Source organism: Hypanus sabinus, chromosome 12, assembly GCF_030144855.1.
Source record: "Hypanus sabinus isolate sHypSab1 chromosome 12, sHypSab1.hap1, whole genome shotgun sequence".
NCBI lineage: Eukaryota > Metazoa > Chordata > Chondrichthyes > Myliobatiformes > Dasyatidae > Hypanus > Hypanus sabinus.
In genome coordinates this window covers 87,057,467-87,075,792 of record NC_082717.1, presented here as the reverse complement: position 1 = coordinate 87,075,792, position 18,326 = coordinate 87,057,467, and the positions used below count along the sequence as shown (strand labels likewise).

General features: G+C 43.9%; 1 protein-coding gene across 1 annotated transcript; it reads right to left on the bottom strand.

Moving 5' to 3' along the window:
- Positions 1 to 17,327: 17,327 nt before the first annotated feature.
- On the bottom strand, positions 17,328 to 18,104 carry LOC132402406 (probable G-protein coupled receptor 139). Its single transcript, XM_059985263.1, has one exon. The coding sequence runs from the start codon at positions 18,102 to 18,104 to the stop codon at positions 17,328 to 17,330; it is 777 nt and encodes a 258-aa protein (XP_059841246.1).
- Between the last annotated feature and the right edge of the window lie 222 nt (positions 18,105 to 18,326).

Sequence of the window (18,326 nt, the reverse complement as noted above, 5' to 3'; positions counted from 1 at the left end):
GATCCTATGGCCATTAAACATCCTCCACACAGGCCCCTCTCTCCACATACCCCATCAAAGAGAAATGCCCAATGTCCATAACTGGTTTCCAACACCTTTCCCTGCCATCTCCCTCCCTGTCAGGATGCCTCTTCCTGCTGTGCCTTTGGCCATGATCTTTGCATCCTCACAGGCCACAGTTGTAGAACCAGGAGACTGGAGGGTGGCAAATGTTATTCCTGGGTTCAAAAAAGGTCACAGGGATAATCCTAGGACCAGTGGGTCTCACATCAGTGGCAACCCATTGGAGAGGATTCTTAGAGATGGAATTTATGAGCATTTGTGGAAGCAGAGACTGATTATGAGCAGTCAGCATGTCTTTGTGAGGGGCAGGTGGTGCCACATGAGTTTGATTGATTTCTTTGAAAAAGTCACAAAACAAATTGATGCAGGTAGAATGATGGATGTGGCATATATGGATTATAGTAATGTGCTTGACAATGTTCCTTTGTTGGACACTTTTAGAAATCAGGATGCATGGGATCCAGGGAAACTTGGCTGCGTGGATTCAGAATTGTCTTGCCTACAGAAGACAGGCAGTGTTACTCGATGGAGGGTATTCTGCCCAGAGATCTATGACCAGTGGTGTTCCACAGGGATCTGTTCAGGGGCCTCTGCTCTTTGTGATATTTACAATTGGCTTGGATAAGGAAATGGATGGATGGGTTAGAAAGTTTGCAGATGTCGTGATGGTTTGTGGTGCTTTGTGGATAGTGTCGAAGGTTGTTGAGGGTTACAACAGGATATTGTTAGGATGCAGAGATGGGCTGAGAGTTAAGTGGAAGAAAGCTTAGGGGAAATGCCAGAGGCAATTATATTACATGGAGTGGTAGGTGTCTGCAATGCACAGCTGTGGGTGGTGATAGAGGCCTATACATTAAGAAGACTAGGACACTGTTAGATAAGCACACGCATGGAAGGCAAATGGAGGGTTAGACTCTGTGTAGGTAGGGAGGTTAAATTTATCTTGGAGACAGTTGAAATCTCAGCACAACATTATGCCTGAAGGACCCATAGTGTGCTGTACTGTTCTATGTTCTGCATTTAAAATGCACTCACTCACTAATGCCTTCCTGACTGCTACCCTCCTCACTAATGCCCATCTGGCTTTGCCAAAACCACTCAGCTCCAGACCCCATCCTGGCCTTGATCTCAACACGGAATAAGGAGTTGAATTCCAGTGGGAGGTGACAGCGTCAGGTTGTGTGTGGATGAGTGGGTGAGTGGGACATCAAGGAGTCCTGGTAAAACTGAAGTCAATGAGCACCACGGGGAAACGCTCCAGTTTCACACTGAAATTCATTGGTTCATGTGTTGTCCCAACTGTTCAACTTGATTTTACCCCTGTGCTGCCTGTGTAGAGATTGAACATTCTTCATCTTCGTCCCCATTGGAACGCTTCATTTGGAAGATCCTATTGCCCTTAATCCACCTTTATTGTGTACACCAGACATTGTCTCTGGCGCTTTCCTGTCCACACAATGAGTTCTCCAAGAACTTTCCGTTTGGACATTGGACCCTTCCCCGAGCAACTCCTGCAGTATTGTCTCGAGACTGGGATGATTGACCTCCAACGGTTACCCCATTCCCCCTCTATGTGAGGCATGATTCCAAACACAGGAGAGTTTTCTCTGTATTCTATTGATGTCAGTTTCCCTAGGTCAGGGCACCTGCAAAAGATCTACCCCAGTCCTCCTGTTAAAAGTATCACTTCCAACTTCTCTCCTTCCACTATCACAAGAGAACAGATTTCACGACATATAACAATGACAATAAACCTGATTCAGATGCTGGTTGTGAACGATTGTGAAGCCTCATGCTACATTACCTGCTCCTTCCTGCCCAGTGTGAATTACCTGGAAATCATCTCCCACAGGAGACAAGGGAGCCTTAGGCACTTCTCCTCACTCACCACCACCCCATGTTTGGAGAAACATTTTGGAAATACAAACTAAGTTTAAAATTTCTTATAACCTCCCCCCATCTATTCCTTTCATAGCTTTTGTAAACTTTGCAAACAAGAGAATATCTGCAGATGCTGGAAATTTGAGCAACAGACGCAAAATGCTGGAGGAACTCAACAGGCCTGGCAGCATCGATGGAAAAATTGTTAACTGTATTTGTTCCTGGCCCAAAACATCAACTGTACTTTTTTCCATAGATGCTGCCTAGCCCGCCTAGTTCCTCCAGCATTTTGTGCATGTTTGTATACTTTGATATAGTTACACTGAGCGTACGCTGTTTTGGGGTAGAATCCCAGCCAATCCAAACCATCCTTTTAACTGCAGTGTTCCTATCCAGGCATCCTCTGCACACTCTCCAGTTCACATGATACTCCAGGTCTAGCCAGTGGTTAATATGGTCATTACATGACATCCTTGCCATTATATTCACTATATTCCATTGATGAAGGCAAGCATCCCAACTGAATTCTTCACCACCTTGTCCATCTGTGCTGGCAATTTCAGGGATTTATGGAATTGTAATCCAAGGATCTTCTGCTCATCTACCCTCCCTATTTACTGTATCTCTTCAACCTTGATTTCATCTTCTCAAATGCTTCACCTTGCACTTCTCAATCCCCAGTCTCTCATTTCCTCAGCCTGCACAGCTATCGACAGGAGAAACCAGCATGGGGTTTCATGGACCCTGTTGCTATCACACACCCCAAACACAAACACTTTCTTCTCCCCTTTATTCCACCAATTAATACGGTGAAGACAAAATTGTTTTCTTCCTGAATGTTTCCTGCTTCCCGTGATGAGGGAGATTAATATTTAAGTTACTAGGAGATGAATGACTGAGATCTGTTGAATGTGGGGCCAAAATATCTTTTGGAAAGGTATTCTGTGACAGAATCAGTGTTGGGAGGAATAGAGTTTTAATTTCTCCTGTTTAACCAGTAGGAACTAAAATCTGCAAAAACAACCTGTACCTATGTTGCAATATTAATTTCAGTCACTGAACAAACAGGAGAAATGAGTTGCTTCATACCAAATAATTTGTTATGAAAATCCAACAGAACAGCAGGTTGGGAAATCCGACTAAAGCCCAGAAACATGGTGTCTTCCAATAGTGATGAAAATTATGATTCCAGAAGCTGTCTGTAGGATACAAAGTAAAATGCTTCTTCCGTAAACCCCAAGTCACATCACAAGTGTGACTTTCTTATCAGGTGAGATAGAACATAGAACATAGGGCATAGAACAGTACAGCACAGTATAGGCCCTTTGGCCCACAATGTTGTGCAGACCCTTAAAGCCTGCCTCCCATATGAACCCCCCTCCTTAAATTTCTCCATATACCTGTCCAGTAGTCTCTTAAATTTCACAAGTGTATTTGCCTCTACCACTGACTCAGGCTGTGCATTCCACGCACCAACCACTCTGAGTAAAAAATCCTCCCTACTAATATCCCCTTTGAACTTCCCACCCTATCACCACTCTATCATGTCTCCTCTCATCCTCCTTCTTTCCAAAGAGTAAAGCCCTAGCTCCCTTAATCTCTGATCATAATGCATACTCTCTAAACCAGGCAGCATCCTGGTAAATCTCCTCTGAACCCTTTCCAATGTTTCCACATCCTTCCTATAGTGAGGCGACCAGAACTGGACACAGTACTCCAAGTGTGGCCAAACCAAAGTTTTATAGAGTTGCATCATTACCTCGCGACCCATAAACCCTATCCCTCGACTTATGAAAGCAAACACCCCATAAGCTTTCTCAACTACCCCATCTACCTGCGAGGCAACTTTCAGGGATCAGTGGACATGTACCCCCAGATTCCTCTGCTCCTCCACACTACCAAGTAGCCTGCCATTTACTTTGTACTCTGCCTTGGAGTTTGTCCTTCCAATGTGTACCACCTCACACTTCTCTAGGTTGAGCTCCATCTGCTAATTCTCAGCCCACTTCTGCATCCTATCAATGTCTCTGTGCAATCTTTGACAATCCTCTACACTATCTACAACACCACCAACCTTTGTGTCATCTGCAAACTTGCCAAACCACCCTTCCACCCCCACATCCAGGTCGTTAATAAAAATCACGAGAAATAGAGGTCCCAGAACCAAACCTTGTGGGACACCACTAGTCACAACCCTCCAACCCGAATGTACTCCCTCCACCACAACCTTCTGCTTTCTGCAGGTGAGTCAATTCTGAAACCACCTGCCAAACTTCCCTAGATCCCATGCCTTCTAAATTTCCGAAAAAGCCTATCGTGTGGAACCTTGTCAAATGCATTACTAAAATCCATGTAGATCATATCCACTGCACTGCCCTCATCTATAAGCCTGAAAGAACTCTATCAGGCTTGTTAGACACATCTGCCCTTCACAAAGCCATGCTGACTGTCCCTGATCAGACCATGATTCTCTAAATGCCCATGGATCCTATCCCTAAGAATCTTTTCCAACAGCTTTCCCACCACAGACATAAGGCTCATTGGACTATAATTACCCAGACAATCCCTACTACGTTTTTTGAACAAGGGGAAAACACTTGCCCCCCTCCAATCCTCCAGTACCATTCCCGTGGACAACGAGGACATAAAGATCCTAGCCAGAGGCTCAGCAATCTTTTCCCTTGCCTCATGGAGCAGCCTGGGGAATATTCCGTCAGGCCCTGGTGATTTATCCATCCTAATGTATTTTAACAACTCCAACATCTCCTCTCCCTTAATATCAACATGCTCCACAACATCAACCTCACTCATGTTGTCCTCACCATCATCAAGTTCCTTCTCATTGGTGAATACCAAAGAGAAGTATTCATTGAGGACCTCGCTCACTTCCACAGTCTCCAGGCACAACTTCCTACCTTTATCTCTAATTGGTCCTAACTTTACTCCTGTCATCCTTTTGTTCTTCACATAATTGAAGAAAGCCTTAACGTTTTCCTTTACCCTACTCACCAAGGCCTTCTCTTGCCTCCTTCTTGCCCTCCTCAGCCCTTTCTTAAGCTCCTTCCTTGCTACCCTATATTCCTCAATAGACTCATCTGATCCTTGCTTCCTAAACCTCATGTATGCTGCCTTCTTCCACCTCACTTATCACACATGGTTCCTTCTCCCTACCTTTGTTTATCTTCCTCACCAGAACAAATTTATCCCTAACATCCTGCAAGATATCCCTAAGCATCAACCACATGTCCAGAGTATATTTCCCTGCAAAAACATCATCCCAATTCACACCCACAATTTCTAGCCATAGCCCCATAATTTGCCCTTCCCCAATTAAAAATTTTTCCCGTCCTCTCTGATTCTATCCTTTCCTATGATAATGCTAAAGCCCAGGGAGTGGTGGTCACTGTCCCCCAGATGCTCACCCACTGAGAGATCTGTGACCTGACCCAGTTCATTACCTAATACTAGATCTAGTATGGCATTCCCCCTAGTCGGTCTGTCAACATACTGTGACAGGAATCCGTCCTGGACACACTTAACAAGCTCTGCCCCATCTAACCCATTGGAACTAATCAGGTGCCAGTCAATATTAGGGAAGTCACTCATAAAGTCACCCATGATAACAACCCTGTTATTTTTGCACCTTTCCAAAATCTTTCTCCCAATCTGCTCCTTGGTATCTCTGCTGCTACCAGGGGGCCAATAGAATACTAGCAATAGAGTAACTGCTCCCTTCCTGTTCCTGACTTACACCCATACTGACTCAAAAGAGGATCCTGCTACATTACTCACCCTTTCCGTAGCTGTAGTAGTATCCCTGACAAATAATGCCACCCCTCCTCCACTTTTCCCCTCTCTCTATCCCTTATAAAGCACTGAAATCCAGGAATATTGAGAATCCATTCCTGCCCTGGTGCCAGCCAAGTCTCCGTAATGGCCGCATCATGATCCCATGTATGTATCCAAGCTTTCGGTTCATCACCTTTTTTCCTGATGCTTCTTGCATTGAAGTACACGCACTTTAGTCCTTCTACCTTACTACCTTTACACCCTTTATTCTGCTTCTCTTTCCTCAAAGCCTCTCTATATGTTAGATCTGGCTTTACTCTATGCAATTCTTCCACTGCTCTATCGTTCCATGTCCCATCCCTCTTGCTAATTAGTTTAAATCCTCCCAAACCATGCTAGCAAAACCACCTGCAAGGATATTGCTCCCCCTCGAGTTCAGGTGCAACCCATCCAATCTGTCCAGGTCCCACCTTCCCCAGAAGAAATCCCAATGATCCAAAAATCTAAAACCCTGCCCCCTGCACCAACTCCTCAGCCATGCATTCAGCTGCCATCTCCTCCAATTCTTACCATCACTATCACGTAGCACTGGCAGCAATCCTGAGAACGCCACCCTTGAGGTCCTGTTCTTCAGCCTTCTGCCCAGTTCCCGAAACTCACACTTCAGGACTCATCCCTCTTCATGCCTAGGTCGTTGGTTCCAACATGTATCATGACTTCCGGTTGCTTTCCCTCTCATACCAGGATGTCGTGCACCCGGTCAGAGACATCCGGGACCCTGGCACCTGGGAGGCAACAAAACATGGAGGAGACCACACGTCCACAAAATCTCCTGTCTGCTCCCCTGACAATAGAGTCCTCAATGACGACAGTTCTCCTCTTCTCCGTCCCACCCTTATTCACTACAGGGCAGACTTAATGCCGGAAGCCCTGCCACCGTGGCTCACCCCTGGCCAGTCATCCACACCAACAGTATCCAGGACAGTATACTTATTCAGGTGAATGGCTACAGGGGTGCTCTGCACTACCTGCCTACTCTCATTCACATTCCCCCCTTTGACTGTCAACCAACGACCTGCTTTTGGCAGCCTAGGTGTGATTACCCCACTGTTGCTCTCATCTATGTCTGCCTCATTCTCCCTTATGAGTCAAAGGTCATCCAGCTGCTGCTCCAGATTCTTTACACAGTCTTCCATATCACCCAGCCACATGACTTCTGGCAGATGTGACTCTGCAGGAGAGGGGAGTTCCCCCAAGACTGCCACATCTCACATGAAGAGGCACATCACTGTCTCAGGAGGCATTGTAAAGCCTAACTGGGAGTAAGTTTGTCCTCCGCCTCTTCTCGAGTCAAAGCTTCAAAGCTCCACTGGCCCACCCACTCACTGGCTGCTCTGCTTGAGCTGGTGAGCTAGGCCTCTATTTATTTGTTTGAGCTTTGCCAGGTGCTTGGTCACCTGACCTCGATTGCCCAATCTGCTGCTTTCTGCTGAGTCTGAGCTATTCAAATCCTGGTCGTCTAATCAACTGCTTTCTGCTGAGCTATTCAAATCCTGATTGACGTGATTGCACAGTCCAACTACTAAAACTGCCAGAATCTCTTGAGTGAAAGTCTCAAAGCTCCACTCCTTCACTGGCCACTCACTCACTGGCTGCTCTCCATGTGGCCCATTCCAATTCATCTCCCTCTACAGTTGGAACACGTCCTTCAGGCTTTTTGCACTCTCCAGATCTTTTCATCTTCAGTTGCCTCCATGACATCAGCCTCCTTGATTTCCCCACTCCTCTGACCCACTCCAACCTCACACCCTCCAATTCACTTTGTGTCAATTCCAGCCCAGTCATCACAACCATAGCCAACACCTGGTGCTTAATGATGGCTGCAAACAGCCAGAAACCATCCCGCAGGCTCGGCTTTCTCCTGGGGATCTCTAGCATTCTCAGTACAGGAATGACGTGGTGTGTGATTTCCACCTCACTGGAGTCCAACTGCTCTTACTAATCTATGGGTGGCCTGTAGTCCACCAGTAGGTTAGCAAGACTCCCAAATCCTGGATCTCTGTTGAGTTTCCCACAGGATTCGGCACTGCTCCCATGGGGAGGTGTGGGGATGGGTGTTCTCTCTATTGTTTGTCCTTCCAAATATACTCACCTTCTGTCCAACAACTAAATCCTATCAACCATGCCAATGGAAACAGATTCCAGATTCAGGGAGTGAAACTGAAGACACAGATTGCGAGTGAGTACATTAACTATTTATTCATAAACAAACAGTGAAACACTAAACTGGGCATAACTGAAATACTGAACATTCAGCAACCCTTCTAACTCAACAGATACTCCATTAAATACTGTATCCCCAATTATAAAGCTGCAGAGCTAAGCATGCGAAGAACAAGTTTTTAAGTGAGTAAATGTGGGGGGCTCATCTATGTCTGCAATGCTCTTTCCCAATAGTCCTTCAACCTTAGTCAAGACTTCAACCTGAAGTGGCCTCGGAGAAAATGGAAAGAAAGCAAATATCTCGCATGTGCTATTTTTATACCCGTGATGCACCCAGAACTGGAAACCAGTGCCATGGTGCACAGGCGACCAATGGGAAAGAGGTGTTTCATCCTCTCAACAGACCAAACAACAGCCAACGCCCCAAATGTGGCTTTTCACTGACAAATAAGCCAGCTCCTCACATGATACAGGTCAGGCAGCATGTGTGGAGAGATGAACAGAGTTAATCGCTCAGAGCAAAACTCTTCACCTGGTGAAGATGACACTGAACTACAATGTCTGTCAATGTAGCTCAGACTTAGGTGTTCTTCCAGGACTGTAGGAATAGTCTTGGGGACAGCGACAGTGTTAGGGTTTAGGGCAGGGATGAGGGGATATTAGCCGTCAGGGGTAGTAAATTAATCGACAGAGCAAGAGTTCAAGTCTGGATCCACGTGCTCCATGCTTGAACATCGGGGATCCCAGAACTCGTGTCAGAGAAATGCTGGAGACCATCGGTCCTCAGGTCGGGGACTCATCCTGGGTTGGATATTTGAATTAATTGCTTTAGCTTTCCTGATGAATGAGTGTATAATTGAAAATCATCCATGTATAGAAAGTGTGTCAAGCCATAAATTGCTTGGTTGTTTTTGATCTGACACCCAATTTTTGTCTGATACAGTAAATTAGAGTCCAGCTTTCATGCCAGACAGAGCCATAGTGGGCTTAAAGCGTCACCCTGGAAAATGCCTCGGTTTATTTTGATAGCAGTGGTTGTTCTTTTTTAGTTGTTAATTGATAGGGTGATAATGGTATGCTAATACTTCATCACATGTTGAGGGCACTTACCAAGAATTGGTTATAGTTTTTATATATATGTTAAGAGTTTCTATTTCCTATGAATGTGAGACAGAAGCACATGCTTCTTCATAGTTAATAAAACAGCATGACAGATTTCTGCATTTCTGCCAGGCTTGATTTGGAATTACAGAATCTATTATCAGCTGTTCCTTACACCCTTTCATACCCTTCTGGCATCTTCTCTGCTCTTTTGTATGTATGTTCTGGTTGTCTAAGTGAGTAGTGATTGGTTGTGAGATGTATGATGTTACTATTTTATGTATAACTTGTAAACAAGTAATGTGATAATATTTTAATGAGTCATTTGTGATTTCTCCTTCAGGTAAGATTCTCACATTAGCACCCCTTTTCTACAGATGTCTGCGGAATTGTAAGAATGTGGCAAGTGCCTGTAAGGGGGTTTCTTCTTGGTGTGAGGGGGTTCTTTTGTTACTGCCTGTGTTAATCAAAATGGCTTCTTTGTTTTGTTAAAAGTCGGAATGCTTCTTTGTTATGATAAGTGCTTTCTCTGGCAGTTTGTTTGGGTTAAAAGTACTGATAATGAGAATTGTATTCATTTGTTATCCAATTGGGATTAATGTTATTCATGATCCTGAACGTAGCCCAGCACATCACACAAACCGATCTTCCATCCTTGGACTCACTTTACACCGCACGCTGTCAGAGCAGTGCTGCCAGGAAAATCAAGGACAAGACCCACCCAGACAACACACTTTTTGTCCCTCTTCCCTCTGGGAGAAGGTTCAGGAACATGAAGATTCATACGGCCAGATTTGGGAACAGCTTCTTTCCAACTGTGATAAGACTGCTGAATGGATCCTGACCCGGATCTGGGCCGTACCTTCCAAATATCTGGACCTGACTTGCACTACCTTACTTTCCCTTTTCTATTTTCTAATTATGATTTCTAATTTAAACTTTTATTCAATTTACTTTGATTTGTACTTCAGGGAGCGCGAAGCGCAGAAACAAATATCACTGTGACGATTGCACGCTCTAGTATCGATTGTTTGGTGACAGTAAAGTATAAAGTGGGTCTTCTTGTGGGTCTGTAAGCTAGTGTTGGCGGGCATTTGGGGAGTTGGCGCGAGCGGGTGAGAGCGAGAGGACACGATGCTGTAAGCTGGGCGACGGAACGGACCCCGAACGGGGGTCCAAGGCCAGGATTTTCGGTGAGGAAAGAAGATGAAGACCGGTGTGCCGAGGGTGCTTGGTTGATCATTTCAGGTGGTGCTGAGCTACAAGTCGAGGAGGTTTGAGGGGATCGAATGTTGGCCAGAAGACTTCGTTAATTGTTCTCCAATGGTTGTGCACAAAGTGGTTTGGATTTTGATAAGTTTGGCTGCTTTTCTTTATTTTCTTTTCCTTCGTATATACTGTATCGTTATTAATCACTTAGTTTTAGTAATATCTATAAAGTGTAATCATTTAATCGTATATGGTGTTCTGTCTGTTATTTGGCATGGTGAGGATATCACACAGCATCCACACAAGCTGATTACCCAGTTTGGCGGGGCCGAAGGCTGCTCCTCCCAGACGGAAGTGAGCTGAGCGAGCCTAAGGCGTGCCAGGCGGCTACATGCACGTGCCTTTTGTCTTGGTGGGCCCAGCTCATTGTTCCTGCACTGTAAGCTGCTCAGTGTGGTAGTGTTACTAACGCAATTGGGTAAAAACATTTAATCATACTACTGCATCATTGATCTTTCCCCACAGGTATATAACATTTTGGCGATGAGAATCAAAACAAGATTGGCCACTCTAATCCATTTTGCTCCACAGTGATGGCAAAAATGGCCCAAGGAAACTGGCTTCAATGGAAGAAAACTTTCCTGGACTATGTCAAACTCCGACTAGCATGACTCAGGAGAAATGTTTAATCCTACTATTCCATTGTCATTTTTGTTTGGAGGATATGTAACAAGTCTGACATCAGTCCTGTGTAAATTATTGGAAGGTGTTCTAATGGACAGATGTAGAAGTATTTGGATAGACAAGGCCTATTTAGAGATAGTCCTTATGGCACCATGTGTAGCAGACTTACCTAACTAATCTTGTAGAGATTTTTGAGGAAGTTCCCAAGAAGACTTATGAAGGGAAATTGGTGGATATTGTCTACATGGACTTTAGCAAGGTGTTTGGCAAAGACTCACATTGGAGGCGAGCCCTGAGGAATAAGTGCTTGGATTTCACAAGTGCTTGGAATATGTGCCTGAGGGTGTGCTTCGAGTGTGCTGGTCCAAAGTTTATCATTTCTATTCACCATTTGGATGATAATGTGGTAAACTAGATCAGCAAATTTGCCAATGACACCAGAATGGGGGATAGTCAACAGTGAGGAAGACTATCAAAGCTTGCAAAATGATCTGGACCAGCGAGGATAATGGGCTGAAAAATGACAGATGGCACTTAATGCAGACAGGTGTGAGATGTTTCAATTTAGGAGGACAAGTCAGGCTAACGTGCTTACAGTGAACAGGGCACTGAGGAGTGCTGTAGAACTGAGGGATCTGGGAATAAAGATCTACAATAACACATACAAAATGCTGGAGGCACTCAGCAGGCCAGCATCTATGGAAAAGAGTACAGTTCGGCATTTTGGGGCAAAACCCTTCATCAGGATTGGAGAAAAAAGATGAGAAGTCAAAGCAATAAGGTGGAGGGAGGTGAGGAAGAAGTACAGGATAGTAGGTGATAGGTGAAAGGGGGAGGGGCGAAGTAAAGAGCTGGGAAGTCAATTGGTGTCAGAGATACAGGGCTGGAGAAGGTGGAATCTTATAGGAGAGGACGGAAGGCCATGGAAGAAAAGGAAGAGGAGGAGCACCAGAAGGAGGTGGTGAGAGGGAAATGGGAATGGGGAATGGTGAAGGGGGGGAATTACCGGAAGTTTGAGAAATCAATGTTCATGCCATCAGGTTGGAGGCTACTCAGACAGAATATAATGTGTTGCTCCTGAAACCTGAGTGTGGCATCATCACGGCAGTAGAGCAGGCTATGGACAGTCATGTGATGTCAGTCTACTGCCGCAATGAGGCCACACTCACCAACTGCCTTGTACTTCTTCCTGCCCTCCCCCAACTTCTTTCTCTGACTTTGTGTATTTTTTTCTCCAGTTCTGATGAAGGGTCTTTGCCAAGATGTCAACTATGCTCTTTTCCTCAAACGCTGCCTGGCCTGCTGAGTTTCTCCAGCATTCTGTGTGTATTGCTTGGATTTCCAGCATCTGCAGACTTTCTCTTGTTTGTAATAAAGATCCATCGTTCCTCAAAATTGGTATCACGGGTAAATAAAAGAGATAAGTTTGTTAAGAGAGCTTTTAGCACATTTACCTGCATAAATCAAAGCACCAACTACAGGAGTTCTGAGGCTATGTTGAAATTGTATGAGGCATTAGTCCAGCCAAATCTCGAGCAATGTCTGCAATCTGGACATCTACTTATAGCAAAGATATCAATTAGCTTGAAAGAGTACAGAGAAAATATACATAGACTTTGCTGGGACTTGAGAACCTTACAGGTTAGGACTTTATTTTATGGAGGACAGGAGAATAAGGGAAGATCTTATAAAGACATACTATACAAAACTATGAGGTATATAGTGTGAATGCATGCAGGCTTTTTTCCTTCTGGTTTGGAGAGAATAGACCTATAGATCATAGTTGTATGGAAAAATTTAAGGGGAATCTGAAAGGAAACTTCTTAATTTGGAGGACACTATGAATGTGAAAACTATCTACTAATGGAAGTTCTAGAGGTGGGTTCAAGTGTAACATTTACAGGAAGTTTCAGTGAGTACAAGGATGAGGGAGGTGTGGAGGTCTATGGTCCACGTTTGGGTAGATGGGACAAAACATAGCATCAGGCTGGCACATTTAAACCTGCCAAGAAAAGACAAGCATAGCTGGGGCACATGTGAGTGTCCATGGCTTCACTTCTGTTTTGGAGAAACTAGGAGAAATTGTTGAGGGAATTTATCTACCAGATGGAGGAGGGTGGCAGTAGAGGGTTAGGCCCACTGTCCAGAAATAAGCTGAGACCCTTAATGCTTTCCTGGTGAGGAATGGAAATTTATAGGGACTGGACATCCATAGTGTAAATAAGGCAACCCGGGCCAGGGAACTGAAAGGTTGAAGTCATGGAGAGCATGTGGCATATCATGAATGTAGGTTGGAAGGGGATGACCCAAAAGGACATACTGGAGTTGAACTATGTAGACATGAGTTCAGTGGGTCTGGAGCGAGAAGAAACTATGGGCTTGCGGAACAGTCCGGTTTGGTGTCATCTTTCATCAGAAGGATGACACAGCCTGATATCTGGTGAGTAAGTCTTGATGAAGCAAACACATAAGTAACCACTGGGAGCTCAACAGGAAGGTCCTTGTCAACTGCTGTTAATTACCAATTGGTGGTGATGGCAAAAAGCAAAAGTCGGTGAATGCATACCAACCACTCATTGTGGTACCCGATGCGAACCATAAAAATACTGTGCTTGTAACCTTTTACTCAGAGTGTACATTGCTGAGAACAAGTAACTAACCAGCCAGAAGACTTCAAACAAACTTGTCCACTACTGGACAAAATGAAGTTTATTCCAATATCAGTTGTTGTTATAGTTTGGTTGCTATAGATCAGCAATAGAATAGTTCAAACTCACGTGAATGTGCATGACACAATCCTGTAAATAATTTCAAGAATATATTCCCTGTGATATTTTCATAACTTAGATAGGTTTTGATTATTTTAATTTTGACATGGACATAAACAAATTTCCCTGCCTCTGAATTTTCAGATGTAATGATTCTAAATATGTGATTTAGAATTAAAGGGGGGATTTTTGGACTAAACTGTTTAATCATTCTTTTTTTTGCAGTTTAGCAATTTATGCTTGTCAGTATGTTTATAACTACTTATATACATGCAAATGTTTAGTATCTTCCCGAACAGTCACAGTATGTAAATGTATGTTCAGTGTATGCCCTAGTGGTTACAGTTCTTTGTAACTTTCTGGAAAGTCCTGGAAGCTTCCCTTGGTGTTACATTATTTGGATGTGGTGATATGATTGGTTAACTCTTATCTACAAATTTGAATGGAAAATTTCTTTTCAGTGGAGTATAAAAAGAGCTGACCACACGATGCTGCCATTTCTTTTAGTTGCTTTCTCCCTTCATTTACTAGAATTCTATCACTCTACTCCAGAGCGCCTGATTAACTTGGTCTAGTTAGGGGCTAAAGAGCTGAATTGAGCAGGAGATGGAGCTCTGACTGGCCTTCACAAGGCCACATTTGGTGGGTCCATTCAAAGTTGATCTGCGGGGGCATTATTTCAGTCAGACGGTGCTCGTTCTATAGAACCGATACCCAATGGTAATGGTGGAAACATTGTGGGCCTAATTCATTGAATTTGAAATTCCCATTCTTCCAGGAAATCCCATTTTGGAAACAGTGTGAGGGTGGTTCCTGTCTAATGCAGTAATTATCCAGAGGAGGCTTGGGAGGAAATGGTGACTATAGACCCTTGGTTCACAAAGTTCTTCCTCACAAGGCTTTCCTCCCTGGTGTCAGGGTGTGTGTCGACAATCGTTAAAGATTGAGAATGGAGGCGTTGTCTGATCCCATGAATCAAAGTATCGAATTAAACTGGGCGATGTAATGGTGTAGCGGTTCGCGTGCTGGCATTCCAGCTCGGGAGTGTTCCACGGTTCGGAGTTCGACTCCGGCACCATACTGTAGCCCTCCCTATGGAATGCGTGGGTTTTCCCTGGGTCATCCGGATTCCTCCCACTGTCCAAAGATGTACCCGGTAGGTTAATTGGTCATTGTAAATTGGACCATGATCAGGTTTCAGTTAATTGGGTTTTTTAGGGGTTGCTGGGGTGGTAGGGTGCTGAAGCACGAAAAGCCAGAGGACCTACACTGTATTGCTAAACAATAACTATGTACCACTTGACCTTTAGAGCAGCTGTGGAAGAGGTGTTTGGACCTTGGTCTTTTATCAGCCAGTATGTAGATAATTGGTTATTGTAAAGGCTTGGGTTAATTGGGTTTCTCAGTGGGTTGCTGGGGGTGGGGGGGGGGGAGGCTCGAATGGCCGGGAGGGCTACTCTGTGTTGCATTGTTAAATAAATAAATAAAACAATCAATTCCTCTTTGTACAGTTGGACAAACCTTCAGGGAATATCATAGTTATGAGGCAAGGCAGAATGAGGAGTGCTTGTTGTCACTGTCTGAGAGCTGAGCACTTATAGCAAATGTATCAGAGCCTGACAGAGACCTCATTGCCTTCAGTGGAAGTGAGTGGTGAAGTGACAAGTGTGAATCAATATGATGATGACAATGTTTCCTGTTGTCAGGAAGGAAGAGGGGTAGAGGGATGGATAACGGAGTAAACACATTCATGTACATGGACAACATTCAGTGTTTCTAACGGACAAGGTCATAGAAACATTGAAACATCAGTGGGATTGCACAACATGTTCATTCATTATGTTAAGTGGTCAGCAGAGAAAGGAAGGTGAAGATAATTATTCCTGTAGAAGACATTCCAGTGAGTTGCTGTGATGTGGTGAGATGAGAAGTAGCTTGCAAGTTTTTCTCGTGACAAAAGTTTCCAAACTTAAGAAATGGATCGATCATTTTATTGACTTTATTTCAAAAAGGGTGCTGTCAGAATATCGCAGTTAACATATTAATTCATTTACAGAAAGCAGTGGTCCAGTGGTACAATGAGTAGATAAACACAGAGTTTAGTAATGAGGGGATGGAATGTGAAGGGAGAATGTGTTTGTTAGCAGTGGTTGAGGAGGATACCGAGTGAAATGATGATATTTAGTGGAGTTAATGAGGTTGATTCATAACATCTCACTGTTAATAACTGAGACGGAGAACATGTTCCACACTGTCAGACAAAGGCATGAATAATCCACAATCCCTGAACCACTCGTTTCAATATGTGGATGATGATATTGGACCACTGTCTGTATCTTCTCAAATTCTGTTAAATATAACCAATTCTCCAATCTAAACACACAGAAAAAATTGTCCTTGTTTTCTAAAACATGAAAATTGATAACTAGCAAATTGGTTTAATATTAACAGGGCTCAATTACAACCTTTGTTCTTCCTGCCACCCATCCTGACCAGTTCATTATTTCAATGCTTTGCGGTCGAACAAGGGAATGTAACAAAGTGCAGAATAAAGTGTTACAGTTACAGAGAAAGTGTAGAACAGGCAGACAATAAAGTGCAAGGCCACAATGAGGTAGATGTTGAGGTTCATCTTATCATGCTAGGAGACCATTCAATGGTCATATAAAGGTAGGACCAAAGTTATCTTTCATCGTAGAGATATGTACAGTATATTCAGATTTTTGCAAACTACTTCCTGAAAGGAAGTGGAAGAAGAGAGAATGTCCAGGTGGCAGGGGGACTTCAGTCACGCTGGCTGCTTTCCTAAGTCGGCGAGAACTGTAGACAGAGTACACGGAGAGGAGGCGAGTTTCATTGATGTACTGAGCTACATCCACAACTCTCAGCAGTTTCTTGTGAGCTCGGACACAGTAGCAGCAAAAGCAAACCATGATGCATGTCTACAGGATGCTTTCATCTATAAAAGTTGTCAAGAGTCAAAGCGGACGTGCCTAATTGGTTTTGTATGCTGAGGAAGTAATGGTGCTGATGTACTTTCTTGGAAATGTTGTCTAAATGTTTGGATCAGTACAGACAGTTGGTGATGGTCGCTCCTAAGAACTTAAAGCTCTTGACCCCCTCAATCTCATGATGCAACTGGGATCCTGTGCACTGCCCATGTTCCTAAAGTCAATGATTGGCTCTTTTATTTTGCTGAGCTAAGGGAAAGACGTTGTTATAATACCATGCAACTAAGCTCTCTATTTCCTTTCTTCACTGTAACTCATCATTATTTGAGATTCCGCCCACAACAGTGATGTCTTCTGCAAACCTTTAGATGGAATTAGAGCAAAATTAGAGCAGGAGGACATGAATGCGGAGAGAATTGACAAGGGAGCTGTGGATTCACTGTAGAATTGTTTCAGCCATTGGCACATTTTAATAGACCACAGTTATCTGGGAGGCTGGAGACAATGCTTTACAATTCCAATGAACACACCAACTGATTAAATGTGGACAATCAATTCTCATTTTCAAAGCTCTTTGATCTGAATTTACAATTGGGTTTTGCTAGTCAGGAACAATGACATTACCACCTGTCCTGGGTTGAATTTTCCAATTCTCTCTCTAACTTCTACAGAAACTCAGGATGGCCCTAAAGGGATATTTCACAACATTTTTCATCTCCTCTCGGAACTTTCTCTGGGTGATGGCATAAATAAACATGTTGGTACAGGAGCTGAATGACCGAAGCATTACTCCCATCATTTGAGCCACGAGATATGAAGGTGTCATTACGAAATACTGCATAGTAATATACTCAACTGCTAGAATGACCACATGTGTCATCCATAACAGGATAAAACTGGCCGATAAAGTGAAGAGCAAAATGATGGATTTTCTTCGATTCTTCATCTCTTGGTCGTCCTTCTCCTCCCCATTCCGCTGACCCCTTAGTCTCCTGCGGGCTACACTGGCCATCAGAATGTGCCTAATAGTGACCACGTTGAGCAGCAGGATCAGCACGAAGGGGACAACTGGGGTTAAAACACGGTGCCCCCAGTCAAAGGCTTGCCACACACGGGAAAATATGAAATCAAGCGATACCCAGCAGATATAAGACTTGTACGTGAAATACCACGGGATGTTGGTGAACAAACTCAGCACACTCACCACTGCAATAACAATAGCTGCACCTTTCTCATTGCAGTATCTGGGCTTCAGCCTCTGGAAGCAAATGGCCACCATCCGGTCAAAGGTGAAGGCAACAGTGAGCCAGACGGAACTAGCCACAGACACGTAACTCATGGTATTTATGATGTTGCAAAGGGGAGGTTTATAATAGTAATATATCACTTTTGGAATGACGTTAAATATGACAACCAGTAGATCTGCCACGGCCATTGCCAGAAGATACCAAGTGACACCTTTGGAGAGTCCACACCGCCCTCGTGATAGAGTTACAATTGCCATCAAGTTAGCTGTGAATATTGGAAAAGTAAACAATGTAAGTCAGTCAAGTGAAGGAGAGAAAATAGAATCACTGTTAATTACTGTAGGTTTAACAGTTAAAATTAAATAAATGGGGAGGCCAATGGGTTGAAGTCTAGTTTGACAATGAAACAT

Coding starts and splice junctions, on each gene's coding strand:
- LOC132402406 (XM_059985263.1), bottom strand. CDS start 18,104: ATGGCCGTGGCAGATCTACTGGTTGTCATATTTAACGTCATTCCAAAA.